This window comes from Phyllostomus discolor, chromosome 11 (assembly GCF_004126475.2).
Source record: "Phyllostomus discolor isolate MPI-MPIP mPhyDis1 chromosome 11, mPhyDis1.pri.v3, whole genome shotgun sequence".
NCBI lineage: Eukaryota > Metazoa > Chordata > Mammalia > Chiroptera > Phyllostomidae > Phyllostomus > Phyllostomus discolor.
The window spans coordinates 94,230,455-94,255,838 of record NC_040913.2 but is presented as its reverse complement, the minus strand read 5'-3'; the positions used below and the strand labels follow the sequence as shown (position 1 = coordinate 94,255,838).

Sequence of the window (25,384 nt, the reverse complement as noted above, 5' to 3'; positions counted from 1 at the left end):
CCCCCGGGGTGTGTGCCCCTCTTTAAAATCCCCGCAAGTTGGGACGCTGACCCCGGGGACCAGCCTGTGGGGCCGGGCCCGGAACAGACCAGCAAGGATGGAGCTGTTCCACTGTGTTCCCTCCGTGGGTTCCCACAGAACCACGAGTGAGCCGTGTACCCAGGCACCGCCTCGCCCCCACTCCCTCCCTAAAGCAATTACCCGTGATGCAGTGACACTATCTGCCCGCAGGGACCTGGAAATTACAACCCGCCAGGTCCGCAGTGCCGCGCATCTGCCCGCGCCAGTGTGCCCGTAAATCGGGGCACCGGCAGCGGGGGAAAGGGCCGTTCTAAATCAAGAGAAGAAGGGAGCGTTGGTACAATCCCTCCTTTGAATATCGTGCTTGTGCCTGATCTTTCTTCCACGGAGAACGCTTCCCTGCCCTTTTAATTTAACACCTCTAATTACGTGGAGGGGGCCGTCCCTTTTCCGCGGGAGGGAACCGAGACTCAGAGAGGCCGGGGGGTTCCTGGAGGAGGCCCCCCAGCCGGTGGGCTGGCTTCAGACCCCCGCCTTCAGGCTGCGGATCCTGGGTTCTCTCGGGCGCATCCTGGGCTTGGCTTTGGCTTTGTATCCAAATGCCTTTCCAGAGGTGCCTAGATGAACAGTATCTCCGTGCATTGGAAGCTACCGGTGTGCTTGACGCTGTTTATTAATTTAAAAGTGGGCAGCGTGAGAATGCTGAGCGGCAGGTAATTTGACACCTGTCCTTCCTGTCTCCTGTGAGGGAAAGCAGGACCAGAACTCAGGGACACCAGTTCGAATCAACACGTTCACACTGAACGGATCATGCTTTTCCATCTTCAAGTACAGATGGCTTCTTTCCACATGGAGAATAAACAACTGGAAAATGACGTTGTTTTTTTCATCCAAATGACTCTTTGGCGCTTAACAACCCTATTTGGATGTAGATGTTGCATTTCTTCTGGCTTTCCAGATGACGCTCGTGTGTCCTCCCTCCCTGTCCTGTCGGCCGAACTCCGATCACACCCCCCCACTTCGCTCTCTCTGGACGCCAGTCTGGGGTGACAATCTGGGGTGGGGGGGCCAGGGTCAGGGCCCCTTGCAGCCAGGCAGGCTCACCACCTCCGAGAGCCCCGGCTGTGCACCAAACGGGCTCCAGCACCCCCTCGGGTCGCCATGTCTGCAGGCTTCATGCGGCTCCCAGTTCTCCACTTGACATGCAGAGGGAAACTCGGCCGACGTCCGCCCTTAAATGACCTTTGGGATGAAGCTCAGTTGGCTCTCTCGTGTGGGGACCCACGGTCCTGGGTGCAGGCACGGGCCACTCACAGGGGCCGGCACGTCTGGGCAGGAAGTGGGGCGACCATGGCAGAGCGTCAGAAACAGAGCCACCACAAGGTCCCGCCACCCCACTTCCAAGGGTATGTCCCCAAAAATGAAACCGCCCTCCCAAAGGGTTGCCTGCACTCACACGCTCACTGTGGCGTGAATCACCCCAGCCGAGACGGGGAGACTATGCTCGCCCCTCGACAGAGGAGCAGGTGAGGGGGTGAGAAGTGTGACGGGTGTCACCATGGGGGTGGAGAGAGAGAGAGAATGGAGCACTATTCAACCACAAGAAAGAGAAGGGAACCCTGCCATTTGCAATGACATGGATGAATCTGGAAGATGCTATGCTAAGTGACACAGGCCAGGCTGAGAATGACTAATAACATGCGGCCTCACTTACATGTGAAATGTATCTGTATGTGTAGACAGATGACACCTGGACTCGTGTATAACAGAGAGCAACACGGTGGTCGCCAGGGAAGAGGAGGCGGGAGAAATGGGGACGTGCAGATCAAAGCTTACACACTTGCGGCTGTAAGAAGGTGGAGGAGTTCTGAGGATCCCACGTACCGAGTGGCGAGCACGTAGTGTGTGTGCTCACGGGCTGCTGGGAGAGTAGGTCTGAGTGTCACCACCACACAGAGAGGGAGCAGAGTGAGGGGACGGAGGGAACCTGTTCATCACGTCCACGTGCATCAAACCATTAAGAAGCTGCAAACCTGAAGCTCACACAGCGTCATACACCGATGGCAGCCCAATAAGGCTGACCGGAAAAAAAAAGGATCGATATAACTGAAGCCTACTTCCTGAAGTAAAAATAAGGCACATATTCCTTACAAACCAACCGGGGCATGGTTCTCCCATCCTTACCTCCCTGGGCGTGGGCGGCCACCTCCCCAGGGGAGGGACTTCAGGAAAAGTTTCTTTGTGGAGTTCGTCAGCTCAAATGTACCTCTTTTTAAAAAAATATACTAAATGTATTGGGTGACATTGGTTAATAAAAGTATAATAAAAGTTTCAAGTGCACGACTCTATAATATGTCATCTGCACATTGCACTGTGTGTTCACGACTTGGCATTTACAGTTGAACTAAGAGTTCTGGGTGTAAATCCCGTCTTTCTGGGTATAAACTCCTTCTCTCCCTCAGGAAGGAAGGTTCCCAGGGAAAGGTGGGAACCGACTCATGCTCACACGGCTTCTGCGGCGTGAGGGTCTGAGATCGGGGGCCTTACTGCGCGTCACAAGCACATCGCTTTGTTCTGTGTATCTTAAAGACAGGTCAGTGGGCTCCCTTTCCGTGTGATTAATAGATGGATTTGGAAATATATGTATAGATATCTATATAGATACAGATATACAGATGGATGATAGACAGGCAATAGCTACGTAAGACAGAGACAGATGGATAGAGACAGACAGTAGACAGATATAGACAGACCATAGGTGGGCAACAGGCAGGCACACGAGGTGCAGAGAGATGATGGACAGGCAGATGAGTGATGGGTAGTGGATGGCTACAGGTGATGGATGACAGATATGTAGACAGGTGGGTGATAAGCTGATAATCAGATGGATGACAGATGGACACAGATGCAGGAGACACTGGCAGATGTCAGACAGATGAGTGACAGGGGTGGAGGGCACACAGATGATGACAGATGACAGATGATGCACAGCAGGGAGACAGCAGGTAGGCAGCGTCGCCTGCTCTGTGCCAGACACCGCGCTGAGGTGAGCTCACGGGGAAGGTGGTCAGCGAGCCGCACTCCGATCAGATGTTTACTGTGTGTGGGGCCTGGTGCGTTCTGGGGACACAGCCATGTACATGTTAAGGCCCCTTTTCAAAAAATGTATATCCTTTAAAAGCCAACCTAAATGGATCAGTGACTCTTTTTGACTATTGACAGTTGTCGTGGAAGTGAAGAGACCAGAGTGACATGGCACATGGCGTTGGTCAGGACGGCAAGGGGAGCTGTGCTTGCTGCAGGGTGTAGGGTGGGGGTGTCTGAGACCATGGTCTGAACAGTGGGGAGGACGCAGCTGCAAGTAGGTTCGCACATTCATTCACTCATTATCTCATTCACTCATTATCTCATTCACGCACTCACTCATTCACTCATTACCTCATTCATTAACTCATTACCTCATTCACTCATTCTTTCATTTGCTCATTCACTCACTCCGCTCATTCATCTGCTCATTCATTCATTTATTCATTTGTTCATTCATTTATTCATTTGTTCATTCATCCATTCATTCATTAATTACCTCATTCATTACCTCATTCTCTCTCTCACTCCTCACTCCTCTCACTCCTCACTCCTCATTCATCCACTCATTCATTCATTACCTCATGCATTTCCCTCATCCATTCACTCATTACCTCATTGATTCATTACCTCATTATTTCACTCATTCACTCATTCATTTGCTCACTCATTCACCCATTCACCACATATATCTATTGAGCCCCCGCCAGGTGCAAAGCACAGTTGGACAGTGAACAGGACTTCAAAATCCCCACCCTCATTTTTGTGAGAAAATAAATGACATGAATATAAATGTATACACACACACACATATGGATACAGTTATTAGGTAATTAAAAGAGACAAAGAGAAGTAGAAGAGGCAGCGGACTGGAAAGCATGGCGGGGTGCATGTGCCCCTGTGTGGTTACCGCTGAGGTGCGGGGCCCAGGTATTTGAGAGGCGGCCCCCCCTGGAAAGTGCAGAGGGCGCCGGCAGGACGCTGGCAGGAATGAGAGCTACCTCCCAGGCACCACAGAAGTTGACAGACGTGGAGAGGCGGGCAAAGGTGTGAACCCGAGCGAAGCTGTGGTGTCACAGATCAGGGTGCGCCCAGCGACACTCAGCGCCCAGCAGGAACTGCTGCGGACGGAGGGTAAGAAAGGAATGGCTCAGGCCGTCTTGTGTGTGTGCCGAGCCTGACTCCAACGAGTTTCACTCCCATCAACCCTCCTCACAGAACGAACAACAACATACAAGTCGTGAGTGAGTGACACTGGTCTGGCTCTACAGCTGAGAGTTACCGTGCAGCGCAGATGGGGCAGGGAGCTCTAACAGGATATTTGCCCCCGCCAGGCAGACGAAGACTGTGTGACGGACGACAGCCCTGGGGGAAAGGCTGCCTATGCTGATCCCCAGAGAAGAGGTGCTAGCTTGCCACTTTCACTGCTAACAGGACTGGAAAACAGAAATAAAGCCCTTTATTCAACTGAAGCAAGTTTAAACGCGCCGCTGTGCTGTGAACAGCATGCACGTGCAATTAAAATGGAGTCGAGCTGTGTCACCGGTCACCGTTGCATGGCGCCCAGAGCCCTGCTGCGCCGCAGGCAGGTGAAGCGCAGGTGCGGGCGGGAGGAGGGTGGGGAGCTGGGTCCTGGCTGAGCACCCCCCACAGGCGGCCGATCGCAAACCCGGCTTCGATGTGCGACGGACTCCTTTTTACTCCCCGGAACGCACCGCTGTGTTCTTTGCATGGCGCATCCCCACAGCAAGTTTCATGTTCTTCTAATCCGTCCCTACCTTTTCACGGACAACCCATGAATCAGCCCGTCCGAAAAGTGCAGGGAGCCATAGGGGGTCACGCTCCCTACGCCAGAGCCCCTGGAGATTGGTGGAGCACTCTCGTGTGCACACCTGCACACGCACGCCGCACAGATCCTCTCTGGTGCAGTGTGGACACTTCCTTGCGTAGTAACAAGTGAACTTGAGTTTTCCCCGGGAGCTACAATTCTCCCAGATGCACGATGCACGTGGCTCGTTGGGATGTGGCTTCTGCCGTCTTATTTACCTTTCAGGCGGACACTCACTCTGAAGCGAACTGCACCCCCTTCAGGCATTTCAATAACAGTTGCAACATGCTGGGCTCCCAGACCCGGTGCCTGCCTCTGGAAGGACGTCCCTAACCCCCCACCCCCCAACGTGTGTCACTCCTGCTCATCTCCTGGACGTGCCCTACTGTTTGCACATCTGAGAACATGGCTGGTTTCCCTTCTCTGGCATGAGCTTCCTCCTGACCCTCCTCTTCATCGGCTTTCTCTCCACGAAAATAAGGTAAATGCACATAACTCACGGGACATGACCAAATAACCACTATACCAAACAAACCTAATCACTCGCATTAATTAAATCATCTAAATTAATCTAGTTAGTGTGGTGGTTAACCGGGGCAGAGACACGAGCACTCCTGAGGTCAGACCGTCATCAGGGCACGCGCCTGATGGCCAGCACGGACACGGCTCCGTTCGCGGCCAGGACGACACGGAAGGTAAGGGGGACAGGGTGTCCCCTTCAGCCCGGATGCACGCAGCCGCACTAGAGACAGACAACTGAGAACATGGGAGGGAAGAAATCAGTAAGAATTTATAGGCTCTAGTTCTCCTTCTCTTTATCATTTGGATTAAACTTCATGGCCGTAACTTAAGTTCCCTTGTTTCAAGATGAGCACGTCTCCCTGGGGTCCTCACGGAGAGGTTCAATCAGTCAGGGGGTATGAACAGGAGTGTTTGAGGAGTCCCCCACCCCCCTGTGCAGGTCTGCTCACCTGCGACAGGACACTGCACTGGGGCGGCCTGCCGGTGACACGCATGGGGGGGGGGGGGGGTGATGGTTCCAGTGACAGAGGCTCACTCGGATGAAGAGCCACCTCCCCCACCCAGCTGTTCCTGGGGCTGCCGTAAATAACCGCTGCAGGCCGAGGCTGCCAGTGCCTCCTGGTTTAATAAGAAACACAAACCCCCAGAACCTATGTCCTCCTAGATCACAGTCCAGCAGTTCAAAGGGAGATGGGTTCGGAGAAAGGAAGGCCCGTGAAAAGGAAGCAGAGAGGAGCTACCAATGCGGAGACGATGTTGGCAAACCGCACGCCCCCCAGAGGGCCGGCATCCGGGACACAGAACCACCCTCAGCAGCGAACGAGGGGAAGACAGCCCCGTGTGACGTGGGCACCTCCGTAAACCGCCGTGTCCCCGGAGGGGATGCGGAAGGCCGGTCCCCGAGCGCACCTGAGCCCCGCACCATTGGCCCCCGGGAGAAGCCAGTTCAGACCGCGGACACTGCTACCCACCAGGGGAGCCATGTGCAGGTGCCAGGCTTCCGCGCGGATTTTATTGTGACGTTCGGAGGATCTGCAGTCATTTCAACACCAACTGTGAGCAAGAGGGAGCGGCGACCACCTAAAACCTGTCAGAGACGCCGTGTGGGAGGCGCACGGCAGGTGCCCGTCTTCGGAGGGTCACCTGGGACGCGGGTGGGTGTGGGGTCACCTCCTCTCCTCCGTGTCCGGGACACTCCCCCAGCGTCTCCGGAGAGCCGAGAGTCCCTCTGCCCCGGAGCTCAGCCAGCCGCCACGGCCCTTACGTCTCCACGTGACCAGCACACGGGTTCCCTTCCCTAAGTCCAGCCTCGGCCGCCAGCACCTCCCGCTGGGCCCACCCCCTCCGAGTATATCTAGCTTCCCCCCTCCACGAGGGACCGCCCGGGACTCCATTTTCGTGCTGCTGTTCCGTGACTCCACAGGCTCCGGTCACAGGGCTGAGGCCGACACATTTCCCGGCTTCTCCTGACTCCGTTCAAAGGCGTTCGAGAGAAAACGCTGAGACTGGGGGGCGCGTGTTTTCCTGAAGTCCTCTTGGCGCTCTGAGTGTATGACTTCTTGACTCCATTTCCATCCATCTTTGTGTCGAAGCTGATGGAGTTACCTTGCCGACCGAGGTTCCTCGTGTCGGAAGTGGAGGACTTTCATCCAATTCGTGAGGAAGCTACGTGTGATTACTTGGTTTAATCTTTCCAGTTTCTGACCGACCTTGCTCCCAGACCCACCTTCGATCCCAGAGGATGATTTCATTGCAGGAAGCAACCCTGTTCCCCCTGACGGCCCGTGGGCTCAGCCATCCACCGCCTGGCGCCCGAACCCCCATGCTCTCCAGGGCCTGGGGTTTGCACCCCGTCCGACCAGGAGACTTACTTGTCTTATTGCTCTGCAGAACCCAGGTCATGACGCCTGGGCTGCTGGAAGAGAGGGGTGGGCATGGGGGGGGACTGACACTTCTGGAGCCGTGGGTGGTGCCCCTCCAGTCACTTCCCCCAGTGGAAGCGTGCCTTCTCCACTCGCTTTGCAGAGTGAGTTTTCAATCGTGAATCAATTTATGCTCGGTGGCTGCAGACTGCAAACTCCACCCCCCGCAAAGCCGTTTCCTGCCCACTCGGGTTCCCGCACGACTTCACGTGTGTGATCGAGTCACCCTCCACCTTGGTTTTGCATGTTTTAACAGGTGCTCTTTCCTAGTTGCTGCGGGAACGGTACGTGCGAATGGCGTGGTGAATGGTGGGCGAGCCAGCTAGCTTCGCTCCTAGCTCCGGCGAGACCACCCTTCCCGGCGCGCCCGGAGCGCAGCGCCCTCCTGGCCGGGGTCCCCCGGGGGGCCTTTCCCGCCACTTCGGCTCCGGCGGTGACAAAGTCCCGCTGACAAAGTGTGAGCATAACTCACCCCCCTGGTGTATGAAGCGATTTGTACAACCGCCCGAGTTCCTGCTGCGGGGGGACGGGCCCTTGTTGGAAAACAAGGGTTTTTAACAACTGCAAAACTGCATGATTGCGTTTCGTGACAAAGGAACAAAGTGAGCGGAGCAGTTACCCCTCGTGGTTTACTAAACCACGTGCGGCGTCGGGGGTTCACGGCGCACAGCCCAGATGGAAGGCGCAGTAATAACCGCGCTGCGGCGGCGGGACCTCGGAGAGGAGGACCTGACGACGGGCGGCGTCCCTAGCAACCGGCAGCGCGCGTAGTCACCGACGACGACTTCGGGAAACAAAACGAGTTCTGTATTTTGTATCAGGAATACAAAACGAATTTCCCCGCCTGCAAAAACGTGGTACGTAGTTTGCAGGCGGGCAAAGCAACGTGTGTTCGTCATTTGAGGGCGACTCGCGTGGGGATTCACGGGACAGCGAGCCGGCGGGTTCCCTGGGACCCGGCGCGGCCGCAGGGAGGCGCCAGTGCAAACTGTCCGGAGTCAGCTCCAGAGGTGGGGCCGCGCCCAGCGTCCTGCACAGCTGGCAGGGCGAGGGAGGGCCTGACCCTCGGCGGCACACCCCCCATCCATTCCGGGGGTCAGCCCCACTCTCCTCCCCTTCCCCCCTGTCTCCACGGCCCAAAGGCTGGCCAGGTCAGGCCCTGAGTCTGGGACGCGCTCCGGAGAGCTCAGCCTGCCTGGTCCCAGTGGTTAGCCCAGGGACAGATGGCCCACTAGGCCTCGCCCTGGAGGAAAGTTCGTGTGTTGTGGGGTTCAGCAGCCCCCCGTCTGCGGGCACACCTGCCAGGACGCCCTGGGGAGGCCTCAGACCTCGGAGAGCAGGGCACCGGGGCTTTCCCGGTTCCTCCCTTCCCATGATAGAGTTTCTTTCATAAATTAGAGAGAGTAACAACAACTAATAATGACAAAGAACAATTACGCCAGGTGCCGTAGCACAGGTCAGGTGAATGTGGTCTCTCCCTCTCTCTCTCAAAACACGTCTTATTGTTCTTAGCCCCCTTGTCCCAGAAAGGGGAGTCTTTCCGGCTCCTCGCCAGCGGGTCCCAATCGCCAGCCCCACTGCCCTGGGCTTCGGGGCCGCTTTCAGTAAAACCGGGGTCACCTAGACCCTGTCTGCTAACCCGGCGGCTCCTCCGGGCCCAGTGGACGCCGATGCTGCATCCCAGGCGCGATAACTCGAGATTTCACCTCGTTACTCAGAACCAGGTGCAATTTAAAACTCTCGAGTTGTTTATCCCCGGAATTTTCCTTTTAATGGTGTTGGACTGCGGCAGGGCGACGGGTAACGAGGCTGTGAACGGGGTGACTGAACTTCCCGACCCCGGAGAGCACAGGCCTCGCGGGGCTGAGGAGGTTCTACCACCCTTCGCCATCAGGCGAACCTGAAAACCGTGACTAATTCCTCCAAGTTTCGATGCGCCCGGCTGTGTAGTAGGCACAGGGACTCTGAGACCATGATATTCTATAAATTGGCGGGTTATTTCTTTATCTGAGCCTCCGTGACTTTGCCTTAAGCAAAGGCAAAGGGCCTATGACCTCAGTGGACCGTCCCAGTGGCCCAGACTCGGAAGAGGTCCGGGACGGGGGTGCTGGGCTTGACCCCCTGCATGTCCCCTCCTCCCGTCATTCTCGCCTTCCATGGGTCGGATGCCCTACTACCGTGAGAGGGCAAAAATCTCTGTTTCCACTCGACCCTCGGTGAATGGTGCCGCCCTCACTCCGGCACCTGCCTGACACACTCCTCCCTACACGGCACGCCCTCGGGCTGGAGCGCCCTCTAGGGGTTGGGGAGAATCCCCCCCCCCCCCCCCCCACGAAACAGCTGTGGGTTTCCTCAGGGCCAGGCCGCTAATCCCGTGAATGGGACGAGGAGAACAAAGACCTGGCTGAAGGGAAGGACGGGCTCGCTCTGTCACTGCCCCACACGCCACCACGCAGCCAGGACACGCGGCCGCTGCACGGACAAACGTGTGCGCAGCCGTGCTTGTGTGACTGCATCTGCCAGGGAAGGACACGGACAAACACGTCTGCCCTCGTGGAGTCTGCGTTCCAGCGGGGGCAGTGGGGGGCAGGACATAAGTATGAACGCATATGTGCGCACGCTCCCACGAACATGCACAGTTCACATGTCTATACATGCTCTCCGCGGTGCATCGCAAGTGACACAGAGGGAAACGGAGCCGGTCACAGGAAGACACCGGATGGTGGGTGGATGGCCACAGTGACACAGTCAGTGCAGGGGACCCAAGGGAACCCAGTGGAGAAGGTCGTCCTTGGTTGGTGACCTCAGGGAGGCAGGGGTGAGGCTCCCTGGGCAGCGTTCCGCAGAGGGAGGGAGGAGAGAGCAACGGCTGGGACTCCAGGGCGTCTGTGGTCATCATCAAATAGCTCCTGAGCCTCAGGACAAGGGCAGAGACGGGGCAGGTGGCAGTGGGGTGGGAGGGGGCGGTCTGTGGTCTGTAAGCAGCGTGGACTTGGGCTGTGAAGGGAAACCGCTGAAGGGTTTTGAACAGCAGAATGATGTGATTCCACCGACATTCCTCCACGATCACGGGGTGTGCTGTGAAGGTAGGCTGCGGGGAAACTGAGGTAGGGAGAGGCGGCCAGGCCGATGCCACCACACCCACAAGCAGCAGGGGTGGCTCGGAGCTGAAGGGAAACGGCCCACGTTGTGATTACGTTTCTAGGCTGAGAGGCTCAGAAGACAGCGAGGAAGCAGAGACACGAGATGAACGTTATTTTTTTCTCCTTTGGCACGTGGGGGTGTAGGTAACAAGAGTGTTACACACCAGTGTATCTCGTGTGTTCTTAAACCCGTCTGCACTGAAGGAAACAATGGCTGCGAATGCAGCAATTATCGAGATAAGTGGGAGAGTGTAGTATGACCCCGGGCAGAAGGAAGAAGAACGTTTTATGGGGCATATTTTTAAAAATCTCTGGAACGGCATATTCTAGAAACTGGGTTAACTGGTCACACCATGTTGCAAAGATAACTCGAACATTATGTGGCTATGATTGCATCTTTGTGCAAAGTCGTTCAGACATCATTTTGCCGTTTCATTCTGGAAAAAAAAAGGAGCTACAAAAGTTTGAAATCTGCCCTTGTGCATGATTACGTCTGGCACAACAGAGGGGCCAGGCGAACGGAGCGGCTGAGCCGTTACCAAGGACAATGTCCAATCAGCGGCTCTTCACTGCCGGGCGGTCTCTTCGGCAGCCCGGAACGAGTGTCATCCTGTTTTGCTTCAGGTGTTTTCTTGAAGGGAGGGGGGAAAACAAAAGGGTTGCCCCCGGACACAAAGAGCAATGAAAGGGATGGCTGATAGTCAAAGCAGAAGAATTCTAGGGTCATTTACTTCATAATGTCCTCTTGTTATTTTTTCCCTAAGGGGGTATAAGATGATGCATTCTATTGCTTGATTTTCCTGCAGTTTTTTTTTAAATTCGGCTTCCCATTAAACAAAGATTCTGAATCCCATACCCCGCCCTGCTCGGGCCCACGCCGCTGTAACTGCAAACGGCCAGGACGAGCGTGGCCCACCCGTCCCCCCTGAGTGAGCTACGGCGAATCAGTGCTGTGTTTGCAAAGCTGCCGTCTTTACCTCGGCCCGGGCACGCGAGCTCCAGCTGGAAAATGACAGCCGGGGCTCCCTCCTGTTCCTCCTCCTCCCCACAGGTTTCTGACCTCTGGCGTTACAAGGGCACCAATGGATCTTCTAGCCTAGTGATGCCCACACTCACTGTTGTGAACATCGAGTTATGCCCGGGAGAGCGTCGAGAAGAAGAGGAAGAAACCACGTCTCAGGTCGCCATCATTTAAAGACAGAGGGCAGGGGCTGCGGGGGCCCTCGGGGCCGCGGGGGCCCAGTCTCAGAAGACGGAGGGTGCACCGCCGCTGGGTGGGGGGAGGGGGTCTGGGGGCGGGCGTTTTCTGAGTGTGTTCATTTCATCAGGTGCCCCTGGGGTCATCCCCTTCCACAAGTGGAAACAATCAGAAAGTTAGAGCGTTACACAGAACGAATGCCTTCATCATCTATTTTTTCCTGAAAACGTTATTTATCGATAATTAATTACACTGGTGAAAACCCCAAAATTGTAAATCTTCCATTCTAAGTCAGCAGAAGAAATCGCCCTCATTGCGTTCGAGAGTGGAAGTGCGCCCATGGGTCCCTGCCACCGTCCCACCCTGTGCGGCGACCTTTCCGTGTGCCAAGAGGATCGCCGAGGCTGATGGGTAACGAGATCGGGGCTAGACAGAGACGCTGACCAACCAACGGAGCGATTCTGGAGACAGATGCACGGAGGCCCCTCAGACGCCACGGGGAGGGATGAGAGAGGGACCCTGCGGGGGTTCTGTTCCAGGACACACAGAGAGTCCGGTGCTTCCCCTCCGTTCCTGCCTCTAACCAGGGAGCCCTGGCCGAGTGCTTGTTGGCCTGGGTGGTCGGAGAGGGGGGAGGGGGCTTGGCGTGTGAGTCCCCGTGGTGGGGGGGAGCAGATGGAGCCCTTCCCAGAGCAGGACTCAGCCAGTGAGGAGCTTGTCTCGGACCAGCTGTGCGCCCGGCAGGTCTGGGAGGAAGAGGCAGGTGGACCAGCGGGGAGATGGGCTCCTGGGAGGCTGGAGGCTGGGACAGCCAGCCGAGGTGTCCGGGCACAGACGCTGCTTGTCTGTCAGCCACACGGACACGGAGCTTGTTGCTAACGAGTGTGCCAGCCCCTGTGGTGTGTCGCCATAAACGCTGGAAGCACACGAGCCACGGAGTCCTCACCTACCCTGTTGTAGCACGTGCCACCTCTCGCATTCCAGGACCGGGACGATCTGTCCACGGTGGTGATGTCGGTGCCCCATCGTGACACTGCCAGTTGGGCAGGGTCCTGGCACCCTCTGGTCCCCCTGGTGAGGCCCCCGGGGCGGTCCAGGAAGCCCACCGGAAGGGCCTTAGTGGGGAGCTGACGGAGTCGGAAGGGGTGATTCCTCGCCTTGTCCAGTGTTTTGTCTCATTTTCAAGTGTGGGTCTTTGTGTGGAGTTTGCTGTCTCCGGCTCACGCTGGCCTTCAGCATCTTCTATCACCTCATGGGGTCCCGACAGGACCCAGCCACTCGGGGGAGAAGATGGGAAGTGGGCCCACTTCCAAAGGGGCTGGTGACGGCAGGGTCACTGTACAGATGCCGCCAGGCACGGGGCGGTCACGTGGGGGTGAGTCCCAGCTGAGATGGCCGCCTCCAAGGTGGGAGGCGACAGGGGAGAAATTCGTGCTGAACTCCAGAGAAAAGGGGTCACAGAGGTTCGCCCCTGTGAGAAGAGCTGCGCCTCTGGTCTCTGAGCCTTGGGGCGCAGCCGGCGCGAGGGCACTTGGCAGGGAGGCCGTGGGAGGGGTAAATGCCAGACTCATGCTCCGACTTCTCTGGGGCCCCCTGTTGGCCTTCTGTGGGGAGAACGCAGCTCAGGTCCTCGGGAAGACACTGGTCACCGCAGTCCTCGAGTCCGGCCTGAGTGAAGGGCGTGGACCAGCACCTGCGGGTGGGCGCGGGTGTAACCTCTGGCGGGAAGGACGACCCCGGGGCCTTGTGGTCACATCGTACTCTCTGCGGGGCCTCGGAAGAGGAAGGGACGACGGAGGAGGGAGACAGCTGAGACGGAGGTCAGCAGGAGTGATTCGGGGCAGGGGCTGATGGGCCCTCGGACCTGGCCGGGCATGTCTCAGGGACGTCTGGTTGTGTCCTTTGCAGCCCCCACAGGTGGAGGGCCAGGGCGGCGGAGGGTGCGGCTGCTGCCAGAGCTGCTCGTGTCCTTGGAACTGATGGGGACGGTCCTCGGCTGCGGTCAGCTCCCGGGGTCAAGCCGAAGTGCTGGGGACTGAAGTCCACGGAGCGGGGGTGAGGCCCGTTCCGGAGGCCCCCACGTGCGATGGGGACGCTGGGCTAAAATCCGTAGCTGGTCTTGACACGCCCGCTCCCGCTGAGATCCAGGCAGCAGGTGTCAGTGCATACGAAACCTACACGTCCCTCCCACGGGCGGCCTCCCGGCTCACGGAGGTGGCAGGAGAGCCGAGAACTGCTCAGAGAGAAGAGGAGCCTGCGGCTTTCTGGGTCAAGGCTCATGCCCCCCGCCCCCTGGCACCTGTCCTGGATGGGATCTGGGGGCCCGGGTTCTGGGCTCCCCTCCCAGATTGACCGACCCATTTCCTGTGACCTGAGAAAGCAAGTTCAAGGGTCCGGACCGTCCTCCTTCTCTGGCAAGGGAGGCCTTTGCCGTGCTTGGCGAGCCCACTGCTCACACTCTTTGCCTCTTGCTGTGTCCGTACAGAAACTTCCTAACAGGCTGGCTCTGCCGAACGTCACCCACTGGCGTAGGAATTTACAAATAACCGGCTTGACCTGCTCGACAAAGAGCACTGCTATTTTAATTTTATAAATGAGGAAACTTGGCTGGAATTAGGTAAATAATTTTACAGCTCTTGAATCCTTGTCTCTCTGGCTTCAAATCCTCTGTCCTTTTCTCTATGAAACATTTAATTGAGTTTGGTCACACCCTCTGCATGAACAGCATCACCATTTGTTTTACTGCGGATCTCAGAAGGCTGGCCGTTTCTTCTATTCCCTATTTTCCCTAGTGATTAATTCTCGTGTCGGAAAACAGAATTGCCTAATACTGCTGGACGAAAGTGCAGAACACTTCTTAAAACCGAATGAGTAATGACTTCTTTGTGCGTTTGCATTCAGATAAGGACAGAACTAGCTCCTTCCAAAACAGCTCCTGTCTATATGTTAGACTGGCCCGCAAGTCTGGTTTGCTATTGATCTGCTATTGGTCCTAATATCGGCTGGATGTCAGGGTTCACCTGACGGGTGCTTCTGCATTACTGTGGATCATTTCTGCAGGGTTCTTAACCCTCAAACATTAATTCCGCAATCATTAGAAGTACCACAGCTCCCTCTCTATGGAGTATCCTGAATTAAACGCTAACAATAACAAAATATTAAAAATTTAAAAAAAAAATGGCGTCCTCCCTTCATCCGTCTCTCAGCAGTTTCTTCCTTCACGAGCCCTGCCTAATCCGGATGGACTCTACCCCCGGTGCGGGGCCAGACCGGGAGCTCAGCGAGGCTGTTTGCAGACGGATGGTGTTGTTCCTGGGGGTCTAAGGGCCCGAGTGCCAGGCAGGGCTCGGGGAACCCACCCGCTGTAGGTGGATGTTTGCACCCCCCCAACACGTATTTATTGGAATCCTAACCCGCAACTTTATGGGATCTGGAAGGAGCGTCTCTGAGGGGTGGTCAGTCAGCAAGGGCGGGGCCCTGGCGATGGGACCGGTGGTCTCGTAGGAGGGGGCAGAAAAGATGCCCCCTCCCGCTCCTTCCCTCCCTCCCTCTCTCTCTGTCTGTGTCTCTCTCCCCCCCCTGCCCCCCGCCTTCTGGACATACGATGACAGGCAGGCAGCCGCCCGTGCGCCAGGAGGGGAGTGCTGCTCACAAGATGCTGAACCTGCCCCCCCTTGGGGTTGGCCGTGCCAGCCTCCAGAGCCACTTCCGTGGAGGGCACCTCATTAGAGTCGCCTCAGGAGCCTACACCACGCCCTGTGCCAACGCAGGTGCCCCGGGGGTCTGGGGCCCCTCTCTGCCCCCTCCCGGTGTTGGGGGGCAGGGTCCCCGGACTTCCGTTACACGGACAATCGGAAGGAAGCGAGCCGTTGAATGGGGACCCCGAGGAGCATGGGTGGTCACCCTAGGGTGTGATGGTTAGAGGACGTTTATTGTCATCTGTTGTTCATTCGTGAGTTTTAGTGGAAGGCTGGTCAGGGAGAGGAACCTGGTGCAGAAGCCCGATGCACCAGGCAGGTGAAAACACAGTTGTTCCAGCTGGGGGTGCTCCAAACGCTCGCCCTGAGCCCACCCTCCACCTCTGCCCACAGCCCGGCAGCCCCCACCCCCCAAAACAGCACACTCAGACCCAAACGCGGGGGACAGGAGCACCAGGAGGCGGCGGGGGTGGGGGGAGACCCCAGGAGAGGCTACAAAGGCAACACAGCTGGTGGGAAGTCCAGACAAGAGCCCCGTGGGTGTGGGGGAAGGGGCCACGCTGTGCGTCCACCCTCTGGGCCTCTCAGGGGAAGCTGCTGACCTGCAGGGGGTGGGCCAGGCAGCCCACAGCAAGAGGAGGACAAGGCAGAGCACAGCAGGGAGGAGCAAGCTGGGGAAGAGCTCCCTGAGCCAGGGGAGTCAGGGGAGTCAGGGGAAGCCACAGACAGCGAGTCTCCCCACCCCAGGGGCCTCTGCACTCAGTGGACAGAGGGGGGCGGAGACTCCCGGCCCAGGAGCACCACGCGTGGCCCCGGAGCGGAGCTGAGTAACGGCGAGGGGCACAGCCGCCAGGGAAGGGGGCCACAGGGGCTCCCCTCACGCATTCAAACAGCTACGGGTGTCGCCTGCCACGTGCTGGGCGCGCCCATTCGGGGCCCCACGGGTGTGTCCCCGCTCTGGTTCTCTGGGAGGGGGGACACGGAGACGTTGCCCCAAGATACCCACTCCACAGGCCACGGAAGGCCAGGGGTAGTTAAAGAGGAAACCCGGGAGGGGGACTCCCACATCCGGGAGATTTGTGCAGTGCAGTGTGTGTGGGGGTGGGGGTGGGGCACTGAATGCGGAGGGAGAGGGGCGAGAGCCCCAGGCGGAGGGAAACCGCCGCGGCGAGGGGTGGCCGGCGGGGGCGGAGCGTGACGATGGATCTGAGCGGCATTTAGGGGGGACGGTCAGCACGACATTCCCCCCCAGTCCCCCCCTCACACACACACACAACGGGCCGTCAGGGACATTCTCCCTCCCGGGAAGTGCTTCTGGGGGCAGAGCCGCGGACAGAGTGGGGGTGGGGCGCAGTCCGCACGGGGACCCCTCGGGAACCGCCCCGGGAGGGTGCCGCCCCGCGCCCCCGCGGGGAGGGAGGGCACTTACGGACGGAGTGCTTGTGGCTGCTGTCCTTGCCCGGCAGCATCTTCACCCCGCGGGACTTGAGCTCGATCGCCTTTTTCACTGGAAGAAAGAAAACAGACCCATTAGTGGGGGCGGGGCAGGGGGAGAGCCCACAACACGGTGTCCGTGCCCGCACGGGGTTCCCTGCCGGACCGCGTCCCTGCCGCGCTCTGGAAGGTGGGCCACGGTCCACAAGGTGACGTGGGAAGCACACGGAGTGTGAGAGCTGGAGGGGAGGGGGCAGAGGGCTGCCAGACGGCCACGGCGTGTCTGTCCTACGACCGGCCGCGGTGTCAGAGCCGAAACGAACGCGCACTGTTTACCGCCGCGGCCGCGCAGGCCCAGGGGCCCCGCAGGGCCGGGTTCCGCGGCTCAGGGTCCTGCGCCGACTTGGCTCGCAGGTGCGGGGACCACCGAGTTCCCCCAACTTGCTGCAGGCATGAGACACCTTAGACAGGAAGGAAAGTTGCTCATTCAGTTATTCACATGTTCATTCCGTCATGCGAAGTTCCATGAAGAGGCATGCGCAGAGGGGCAGACGGCTAGTATGGGGGAGCGTGTCCTGAGTGTCGGGGGCAAAGCACGGCACGGGGGTGGGGCACAGTCCCTCCCAGCCCGCGGACTCAGGCGCAGTGCAGGAGGAACGTGCGCGCGCTCCGTTTCCAGGGTCACGGGTCTCAGACTCAAATAAGTTCTCTAATTTTTCTACGAAATCACACACGTTAAGAAGTTCCACTCTTCTGATCGCTTCTGAAAAAAAAGTGTGGGGATGCATTTGGGGAAAGAAACTAGAAAACAATGTTTTAATTTAAATACTTGTGTTTGAAATATTTAAATTATTATATTATTATAGAAATAAAATAAAATATTATTCAGCCCTGGCTGGTGGGACTGAGCACCAGCCAGCAAACCAGAGGGTCACCAGTTTGGTTCCTAGTCAGGGCACAGGCCTGGGTTGCAGGCCGGGTCCCCAGCAGGGGGTGAACGAGAGCCAACCACACATTGATGTTTCTCTCCCTCTCTTCCCCTTACTCTAAAAATAAATAAATATAAATAAAATAATATTTAGTTTCAACACGTCTGATTTACGTCTGTGATATTAGACCTGGAGCAGCTGAAAGCAGGAAGGTCTGGGTTCAAATATTTCTTAAAACTTGGTGGCTCTGTGGCCTGAGGAAGCCACTGAACTCAGAGTTTGTTAATCTCTCTGGAAAATGGGTACGATGGATAATGTTTTGGTCTCGACGAGGCTGCACAGGGCCAAGATATTTGGTCAAACACATGTTTGGGGTGTTTCCTTCGGGGTTCTTTTTTGGTGCGATTAGCATTTAAACGGACAGACTCGTAAAGCAGATTGCCCTCCCTCGGGTGCGTGGGCCTCACCTAACTGGCTGAAGGCTCGAACAGAACAAAAAGCTGACACTCTTCCAGGTGGGAGAGAGTTCTGAGAGTTCTGAGAGTTCTCAGCCTGCATGGCTGAGCTGGCGCTGGGGGATTACTCTGGTCCTGGCCTCAGCCTCAGGCTGAAGCAGCCCTTGGGCCGAAACCACACCATCTGCTCTCCTGGGCTTCCGGCTCGCCGGCTCATCCTGGAGATCCTGGGACTTCTCGGCCTCCCTCACTGAGGGAGCATGTTTCTCAAGGCACATCACATGTACTATGTATGACCTTCCTGGCTCTGATGCTCTGGGGGCCCCGACTAACACGGCGAGTGTGCCCCGAGGGCAGGGCACAAGGTTGCTGGAGGTCCGGACATAATGACTGTGCCGTCTCCGGCAGAGGACCTGGAAGGGCAAGGCTCAGCCCCCGACGGCATCCGCCGTCACCTTCCTGTCACCGGCATCTGGACGGTTGCCCTGGGTGTGCCCCGGGGATCACCTCTGGGAGGGCCCTTCCATGGCTGATGACCCTCTCCGCCCTCCCTTCCCTCTGGTCACTGGCTGTCGTGACCGCCGGGGATCACATCTCTGTGACCCCACCTCTCGGAGTCCCTCCCACCAGTTCTCAAGCCTTCCCCGCATCACGGCGGCATTCCTCTGATCCTCCCCTGCTGGGAGGCCCCTTCCAACACACCACGGCGCTCACTCTCTCCTCCGCCCTGTGGCGGGTGGCACGTGGGCCCCTCCCCACACTGGGAGAGCGGGGGCTGACCCTCGTTCCCTTCTCAGCATAGTCCATGGGGGGGGGGGGCGGTGCTGGCCTGGGGCGGTGATTAATCTCGTCCTGTAACCTGACAAACCAGGTGTCTGCGATAAGTCCTGGTTGTCTCATCTCTGCAAAGGCGTCTTCTGGCTTTGTGTTTCCCCGGGGGGGGGAAGTGTGAAGGGTGTTTCTGCCCGTCGGAGAGCGCGCCCCTGCAGCGTGGACGAGGGACAGGCCTGGCCCAGCGTGCTCCTGACGCGGAGGGCGCCCCTGGTGGCCGTGGAGATAGCCGCGCCTCGGAGACCACGGAAGATGCCCTTTCCTGGGAGGAGAGGCCAGTGGCCGTAGGTGGCTGTCAGGCCTTTAACGGGATGCCCAGCTTCTGGCAGCTACCTGCCAGTCACACCTCCCGGGGCGGCCACACCAAGGACTGAGCCGTGGGCGGGCGCAGCTCCAGCGTGGCACTGCCTGAGACGTACTTCCGCTCCAGCCCCCCGTGCGTCGCCCCTGAGGCTGGGCCTCTCCTCCCCCCACTGCCCTTCCCTGCCCCCCTTCACGCCAGTCGCCCCAAAGGGGCTCCCACGGAGCACCCGCCCCGGCGGCCGTCCCAGAGAAGCAGCAGGGCAGACGCCAGCGCCTTCCTTCTCCTTCCCGCCCGCCCTCCCTCCAAGCCCCTCCCCCCTGTCTCCCCACTGTGAGCATGGCCACCGGAGAGACCCAGCGACACTGGAAGGTGCCCTGGTTCCACAGCCCCGGGCGCTGGCTGCTCACGGCCTCTGTCCGGCCCCTGGGCAGCTCTCCCGGGACCCGGCAAATGGCCTCCACGTACATGCCCCATCAGGGCCGCCCTCCCGTGCTCACACATCTTCCCCTTGAACTCACTGAGGGGAGAGGGGATGTGTGTGCCACGGACCAGGAACAGGGAATCGATGGGAGACAATCAGCTCAAAGCAAATGTCACCCAGAACAAACAGACAGAACACACGGGGCTCAGCGGGCTCGCACGCTCCGAGGAGTAACAGAAACAGGGAGCTGTCCCCAGGGGGCGGTAGAGGGACGGGAATACAGGGAACCTCGCTAGGCGTCTCCTCGCTCCGTGGACTTTGCAGGTGAGCGTGTGGGGCTGCGTGGAGCTCACTCCCTCCAGGGAGTCTGGGTTGTTTGTTTTTCCCTAAGACGCTGCCTTCCTGCTGCGGCCTGTCCCAGCGACGAGCCCTCACCTGCTTCCGGGGGCTGTGGCGTCTCCCTGGGCGGGGACGCCGGGGCAGCCTGCGGAGGGGAAAGGGCCAGGTGTGTTCTGGAGAGTTCCACTCCCAGCAGGACAGACGCTCCCACCCGGTGGTGCGAGCTGCAGGCAGGGCGGGGGCGCCCCCCACACAAGGGGGTGTGTGTACCCCCAGGGGGACCAGGCACAGGGTGCGTTCCTCCGGCAGCTTTCCAGGATCAAAGTGTTTACACCCGTCCCGTGGGAAGTCTCGGAGTGGACGATGCGGTCACCCTTGCCGACTGACAGGGGCGCTGAGGCTTGCGTCCAGCCCTGGACCCGCGGAGCGAGGAACCGCAGGGCAGGGCCCGGCCCTCCAGCTTCAGTGGTTCGCACTGCTGCCCGGGCTGCTGTCTGTCTGCTGGATTCATTCTGTCCCTCTTCTCTCTGTTAGTCTGTGTTTGGGGGGCGGGGCTGCTCAAGAAACACTGGAGTTTTTGTCTGAGACTGACTTGGCCGGACTGGCGTCTTTTCCCAGTGACTCGGGCTCAACAGCTTCGAGCACAGAAGGGCACCCCCCTTCTTACAGCAACATCTGGGATGTGGGCCACTTTGGGGGCCACACCTGCACAGTGAGGGCGAGAAAGGTCGGAAAATGCTGCAGTAATCACACACAAGGAACCGAACTTTTTTTGTTTACTTTTCCCTGCCTTCCTCCCCCTCCTCGTTTCAGCTGCCTTCAGTATAACCTCCCCATGGTTCCGAGGTTGGGGGTAAACCTGCTTTCTTCGGGTCGGCTGAAAACCTGAGGTCCCTGGGGCTTCCCGTGCCAGAGAACGCGGCTCAGCATCCAAAGCCCCCCCCCCCCCCCCATAACGAGAGCTCAGATAATCCCCCGTAAACACACAAGACACAAGTCATTTCAAATGAACCTAATTTGCTAAATATGGGGACGGAGGCCGTGAGCCACTTCGCAGAGAGAGAAGGAATTGTTTCACGTCAATGCACCGATGACTGACAAACTGGAAGAATTCGGGGTTTGGAATTAAAAATATAAACCTATTTATCGAGCTTATTGTTGATTCAGAGGATCATCATAATTTTATCAGTGCCACTCCAGGCCAAACGATTCCCCTGACACGGTCCACCCCAAGCATGTTCGCTGTTGTGGCCAGCAGCTAACTACCCTCTACTATTTTAACTGTGACTAGCAAACTCGTCGGCAAAAACGGTGGATCCTCGGAACCCCACCCCCGGGCTCTGCCCAGCCCCCCAGGCCCCACTCGCTGGTCCCCGCCGGCCACAGGCCTGAGTGCAGCACGTGGCACTTTAGTGCCTAAGGACACCACTGGGTCCGACCCAGTGTCCGGGAAGCCCCTCGGCCCCCCTGCCAGCGGCAGTGTTGACACTGAACAAAATACGGTCCTCGTGTTGTCCTTAACGAGTGATACTTTTCAAAACTGCGGTGCCCTGGGCACTGTGCAAAGCGCTTCATCTACACCCTCTTTAGTTCTGGCTCCGTGTTTTAAGATTTACGCCATTATTCCAGGAATTCACAGGAAAACCCCGAGGTGCGGAGGTCAGCAGGTCACCCCAGGGAACACGGGCAGCGTGGCGCAGCGCCGCCGGGGGGGTGAACCCGGAGCCTGGAACCTGCCTGCGGCTCCATCAGGGAGCACCTCGGTTTCGGAGACTGAACCACCTGTGCTGACCGCACCTCGGACCTCGTTCCCTCCCTGTGAGGGGTGCTGCCGCCCTACAGACGCCGCGCTGGAACGGTCCCGCGCCCGCCACGGTGCTGCCTCCTCACACGCACCTTCCACCCCCAGCGGGCCTGTCACCTGCACATGCCCTGCTGCGTGTGTGAACAGCGGCTGAGAGTCCGTGCTCACGGACCCTCCTGCAGTGGAGGGCTGGCCCCGAGCCCGCAGCGCCGGTCCCTTTCCTTCCCCACGGATGCCTTTACGCAGGGTCGTAGCCCCCCCTCCCCCCACGGACGCCTTTACGCAGGGTCGTAGCCCCCCCCCCCCACGGACGCCTTTACGCAGGGTCGTAGCCCCCCACGGACGCCTTTACGCAGGGTCGTAGCCCCCCCTCCCCCCACGGACGCCTTTACGCAGGGTCGTAGCCCCCCCCCCCCCCCCCCCCACGGACGTTTCGGGGAGTCTGGGACAGGCCCAACCACCATCCAGGAGAAAATACAGGCGCTGTCTCTTCGCCGGAACACGACCAGTGGCACCATCTCTAGGTGCTTACTTCCCGCCCTGGGCACACTCACACGTGCAGACCAGCAGGCATAAAGGGAGGGGCACACTTAAGGCATTTGCAGAACAGAAACAAAACTGCAAATGCACGTCATCAGACTCCCACGGCTGCGTCAGCACTTTACCGTGTCGCATGTCCCTCATGGCATAGCATAGCATGTTCGGGCACCGTTTCCTGAGGTCATGAAACGTTTTCTGAACGTGCTTTTCTTGGACCAGACGTAACACATTCCACGCCGTGACGGCGAGGCGTCAGCTGCTCTTCTCGCTCTGGGCGGTCGGACGTAGCAGCGCCCCCTCCGGCCGTGTCCCCGAGCCCCGATCCCTCCGCGCACTGAGTCACTAGGTTGGGGCTCCCCCGAGGGGCTCTGTCCCGAGGGCCGGGCTGGTCCCCAGAGAGCCTGTCCCGGTGCGGCCCCAGCTGTGTCCACGCGCGTGTTGACCCCCCCACACCTTGGCCAGCGCTGGGTTTTAGCACACGGACGAAAATACTTACTGACTCGGCCGCTGAAAAAAGCCATCTTCCCGGAGTTTGCATCTAAAATAATTAATGCAGTTGCTCACTGGTTCTTCGAGATAACTCTCAGGGCCCTGGTCTCGGGGCCTGCACGTTGTTTTACGGGGAGCTCAGTATGACTGCAATGATTCCCAATCCAGCGGTAATTGCTTCCCTTTCTTTACGAGGCCCCTTTGCCAGCGGCCGCCCCCTGTGGGCTTGCCCGTGTTCAGGCATTCTGACACTTTTTACTAGATTTTATGAGGTCTTTGAACACGGACCCTTGAGAGAAATCGACGACCACTTTCGGAACTAGATTATTACATTTCAGTTTTATTCTTTTATTCTTAAGCCAGCCAGTATGCTTGGGCCTTCTTCATGCTGAGCGTTGTGAGTGATCTCGTGCACCCGAAAGCCGCATGTATGTGCTGACTACACGTTTGTAACGTGACCATCCCTGTTGTCGCTGGTCTGCTCTGTTGGCCGGCTAGCGGAACCCTCTAGAGCGACGTCTCTGCAGGTCACTCTGCAGCGAAACGAGGCGCCTTCCCCGAGTGAAGCTGTGTCCCTGTGGGAACGGCCAAGGCTGTGGGGGTGAGGATGGGTGGGGGGCACCCACCCACACTGGGTTTCGGCTTCTTCACCAACGTAACGGGAATCACAGCCAGACACTTTGTGAGGAGAAAGGCAATTAACTTTACAGCACTCCGAGTGCTTAACAAATCATTAAATAATGTATCTCCCGTGATTTAAGTTGTCAGAGATAAGACCGTTCAGGGTTTGACTCGGGACACCTGGGGATTAAAAGGTTTTTCACTTAGCGTCGCAGGGGTTGGCCGGGTTACTGCACAGAAGCAATTTCAGGCCGTTCCCTCCCCGCGGAGGGCCCTGGAGGGGCCGCCAGACACGGGTGGCGGGGGGAGGAGAGGGGTACCTATGGGGGAGGACACCGGTGCAGAAATGGAGAAGAGAGAGAAGAGGGGTGATGACGTGGCCCCCAAACAAGTCACAGCCGGTCTCCTCGCCGCCCTCCCTGTGCGGGGACCTGGGGACCATCAGGGATTGTGGACACAACGGTCTCAGCTAATCCACTCTTTCCGGCACAGACTCCGCTGTCCCTCCTGTAACAAACAGACCCTTCTCGTCGGTTTCTCTCCGTGCGGGACAGCTTCCTGCTGCTGCTCCCCATGGCCCTGGCCGGGCTCCGGGCGCCCATGTGCCCGCAGGGGAGGGGGTCGCTTTACAGAAACTGTCGGCCCGGCAAAGAGGAGGCTGTTCTGGAAGCCCAGAGACCTGAGCTCCATCTCCCTTCTGGAATTTTCTGAGACCCTGAACCACAGCCTCGGTTTTCCGTGTCTGTTCGATGAAGGGGTTCGGCTTCGAGGAGCTGGCCCTGCGGTTTACTCATCCTGGTCCACGGCAGACAGCACAGCGCAGAATGCTGGCTCCAGCCTTTGCTGAGGGTGGGGGGACGGGGAGCCCGGGGGAGGGTCTCCTGGTCCCACCTGCACCTGCCGTTGGATCGGTTGATAGAAGCTGCTAGGACAGGGCCTCCACGCAGCCGTGTGGGTCAGCTCTTCAACAGGGGACGGGACCCTTGAAAGCGGCGAGGGCCTGAGGACAGTCAATTCTGTGACCACCACCTTGTCCCAGCGCCCGGCCACCAGGCACCTGCCAGGGGCACACACCCGCTGCTGCCGGCCGGCTGGCCCTCCCGGACACGGCGGGATCCGCCGCAGGACAGAGCTCAGGGCGCCGGTGCCCAGGCCTTTACTCTCGAGAGACAGAACCAGAACGGAAGCATGCTGCTCTTCCCTGACCCATGGGGAAGCTCAGAGAGTCCCCGGTGCAGGCCGGCAACCCAGGCCCGGGGGACCGATTTCATAGGTGGAGTCGTGACACCTGTAAAAGCGACCCCACCAGAGCAGCCCCGTCCAAGCGGCCCCGGGAGCTGTGCGTCTGGACTGACGGGAGGGAGGGAGGCGGGAGCCAGGGCCCAGCCGCTGCTCTCCGGGGCACCTGCTCCGTCCTCAAATACACGCTGCTTCCCGGCAACACCCCGAGCTCATCCCTGTCCCGTGGGTAAACCGTGGGGCTCACACTGGGCGGGTGGGGGTGGTCGTGGGTTCTCAGTCCCTAAGCGGCCTCGATGTTAATCATCAGGCCTCTCAGAATGACCTCGCAGACCACCCGAATGCGAACCACGCCCCCTGGCCCGAGCTCACTTCCTGCTCAGCGGACATAACCGGACCCCCAGACCGCTCCCAGCGTTTGGGCATCGGGGCGCACGAGAGAAAAACAGGTTTGTAAGATGTTTTTGTTCTGAATCCTCATGGCGTTTTCGGTGTAAACCTGTCTCCTCCTTCCCTGCTTCTACTTTAATTATTCTTATTTTCTAAGTGCCATTATTTGGCT

The 25,384-nt window shown here is 58.5% G+C and overlaps 1 protein-coding gene across 1 annotated transcript in view; it reads right to left on the bottom strand.

The window, feature by feature from the left end:
- LOC114508849 (CUB and sushi domain-containing protein 1) overlaps positions 1-25,384 on the bottom strand; it is a 416,019-nt gene that overhangs the window by 252,302 nt on the left and 138,333 nt on the right. The window contains exon 8 of the mRNA XM_036011116.1: positions 16,846-16,923. Coding sequence (XP_035867009.1) covers positions 16,846-16,923 — 78 coding nt within the window. The remainder of the gene's footprint in view (positions 1-16,845; positions 16,924-25,384) is intronic.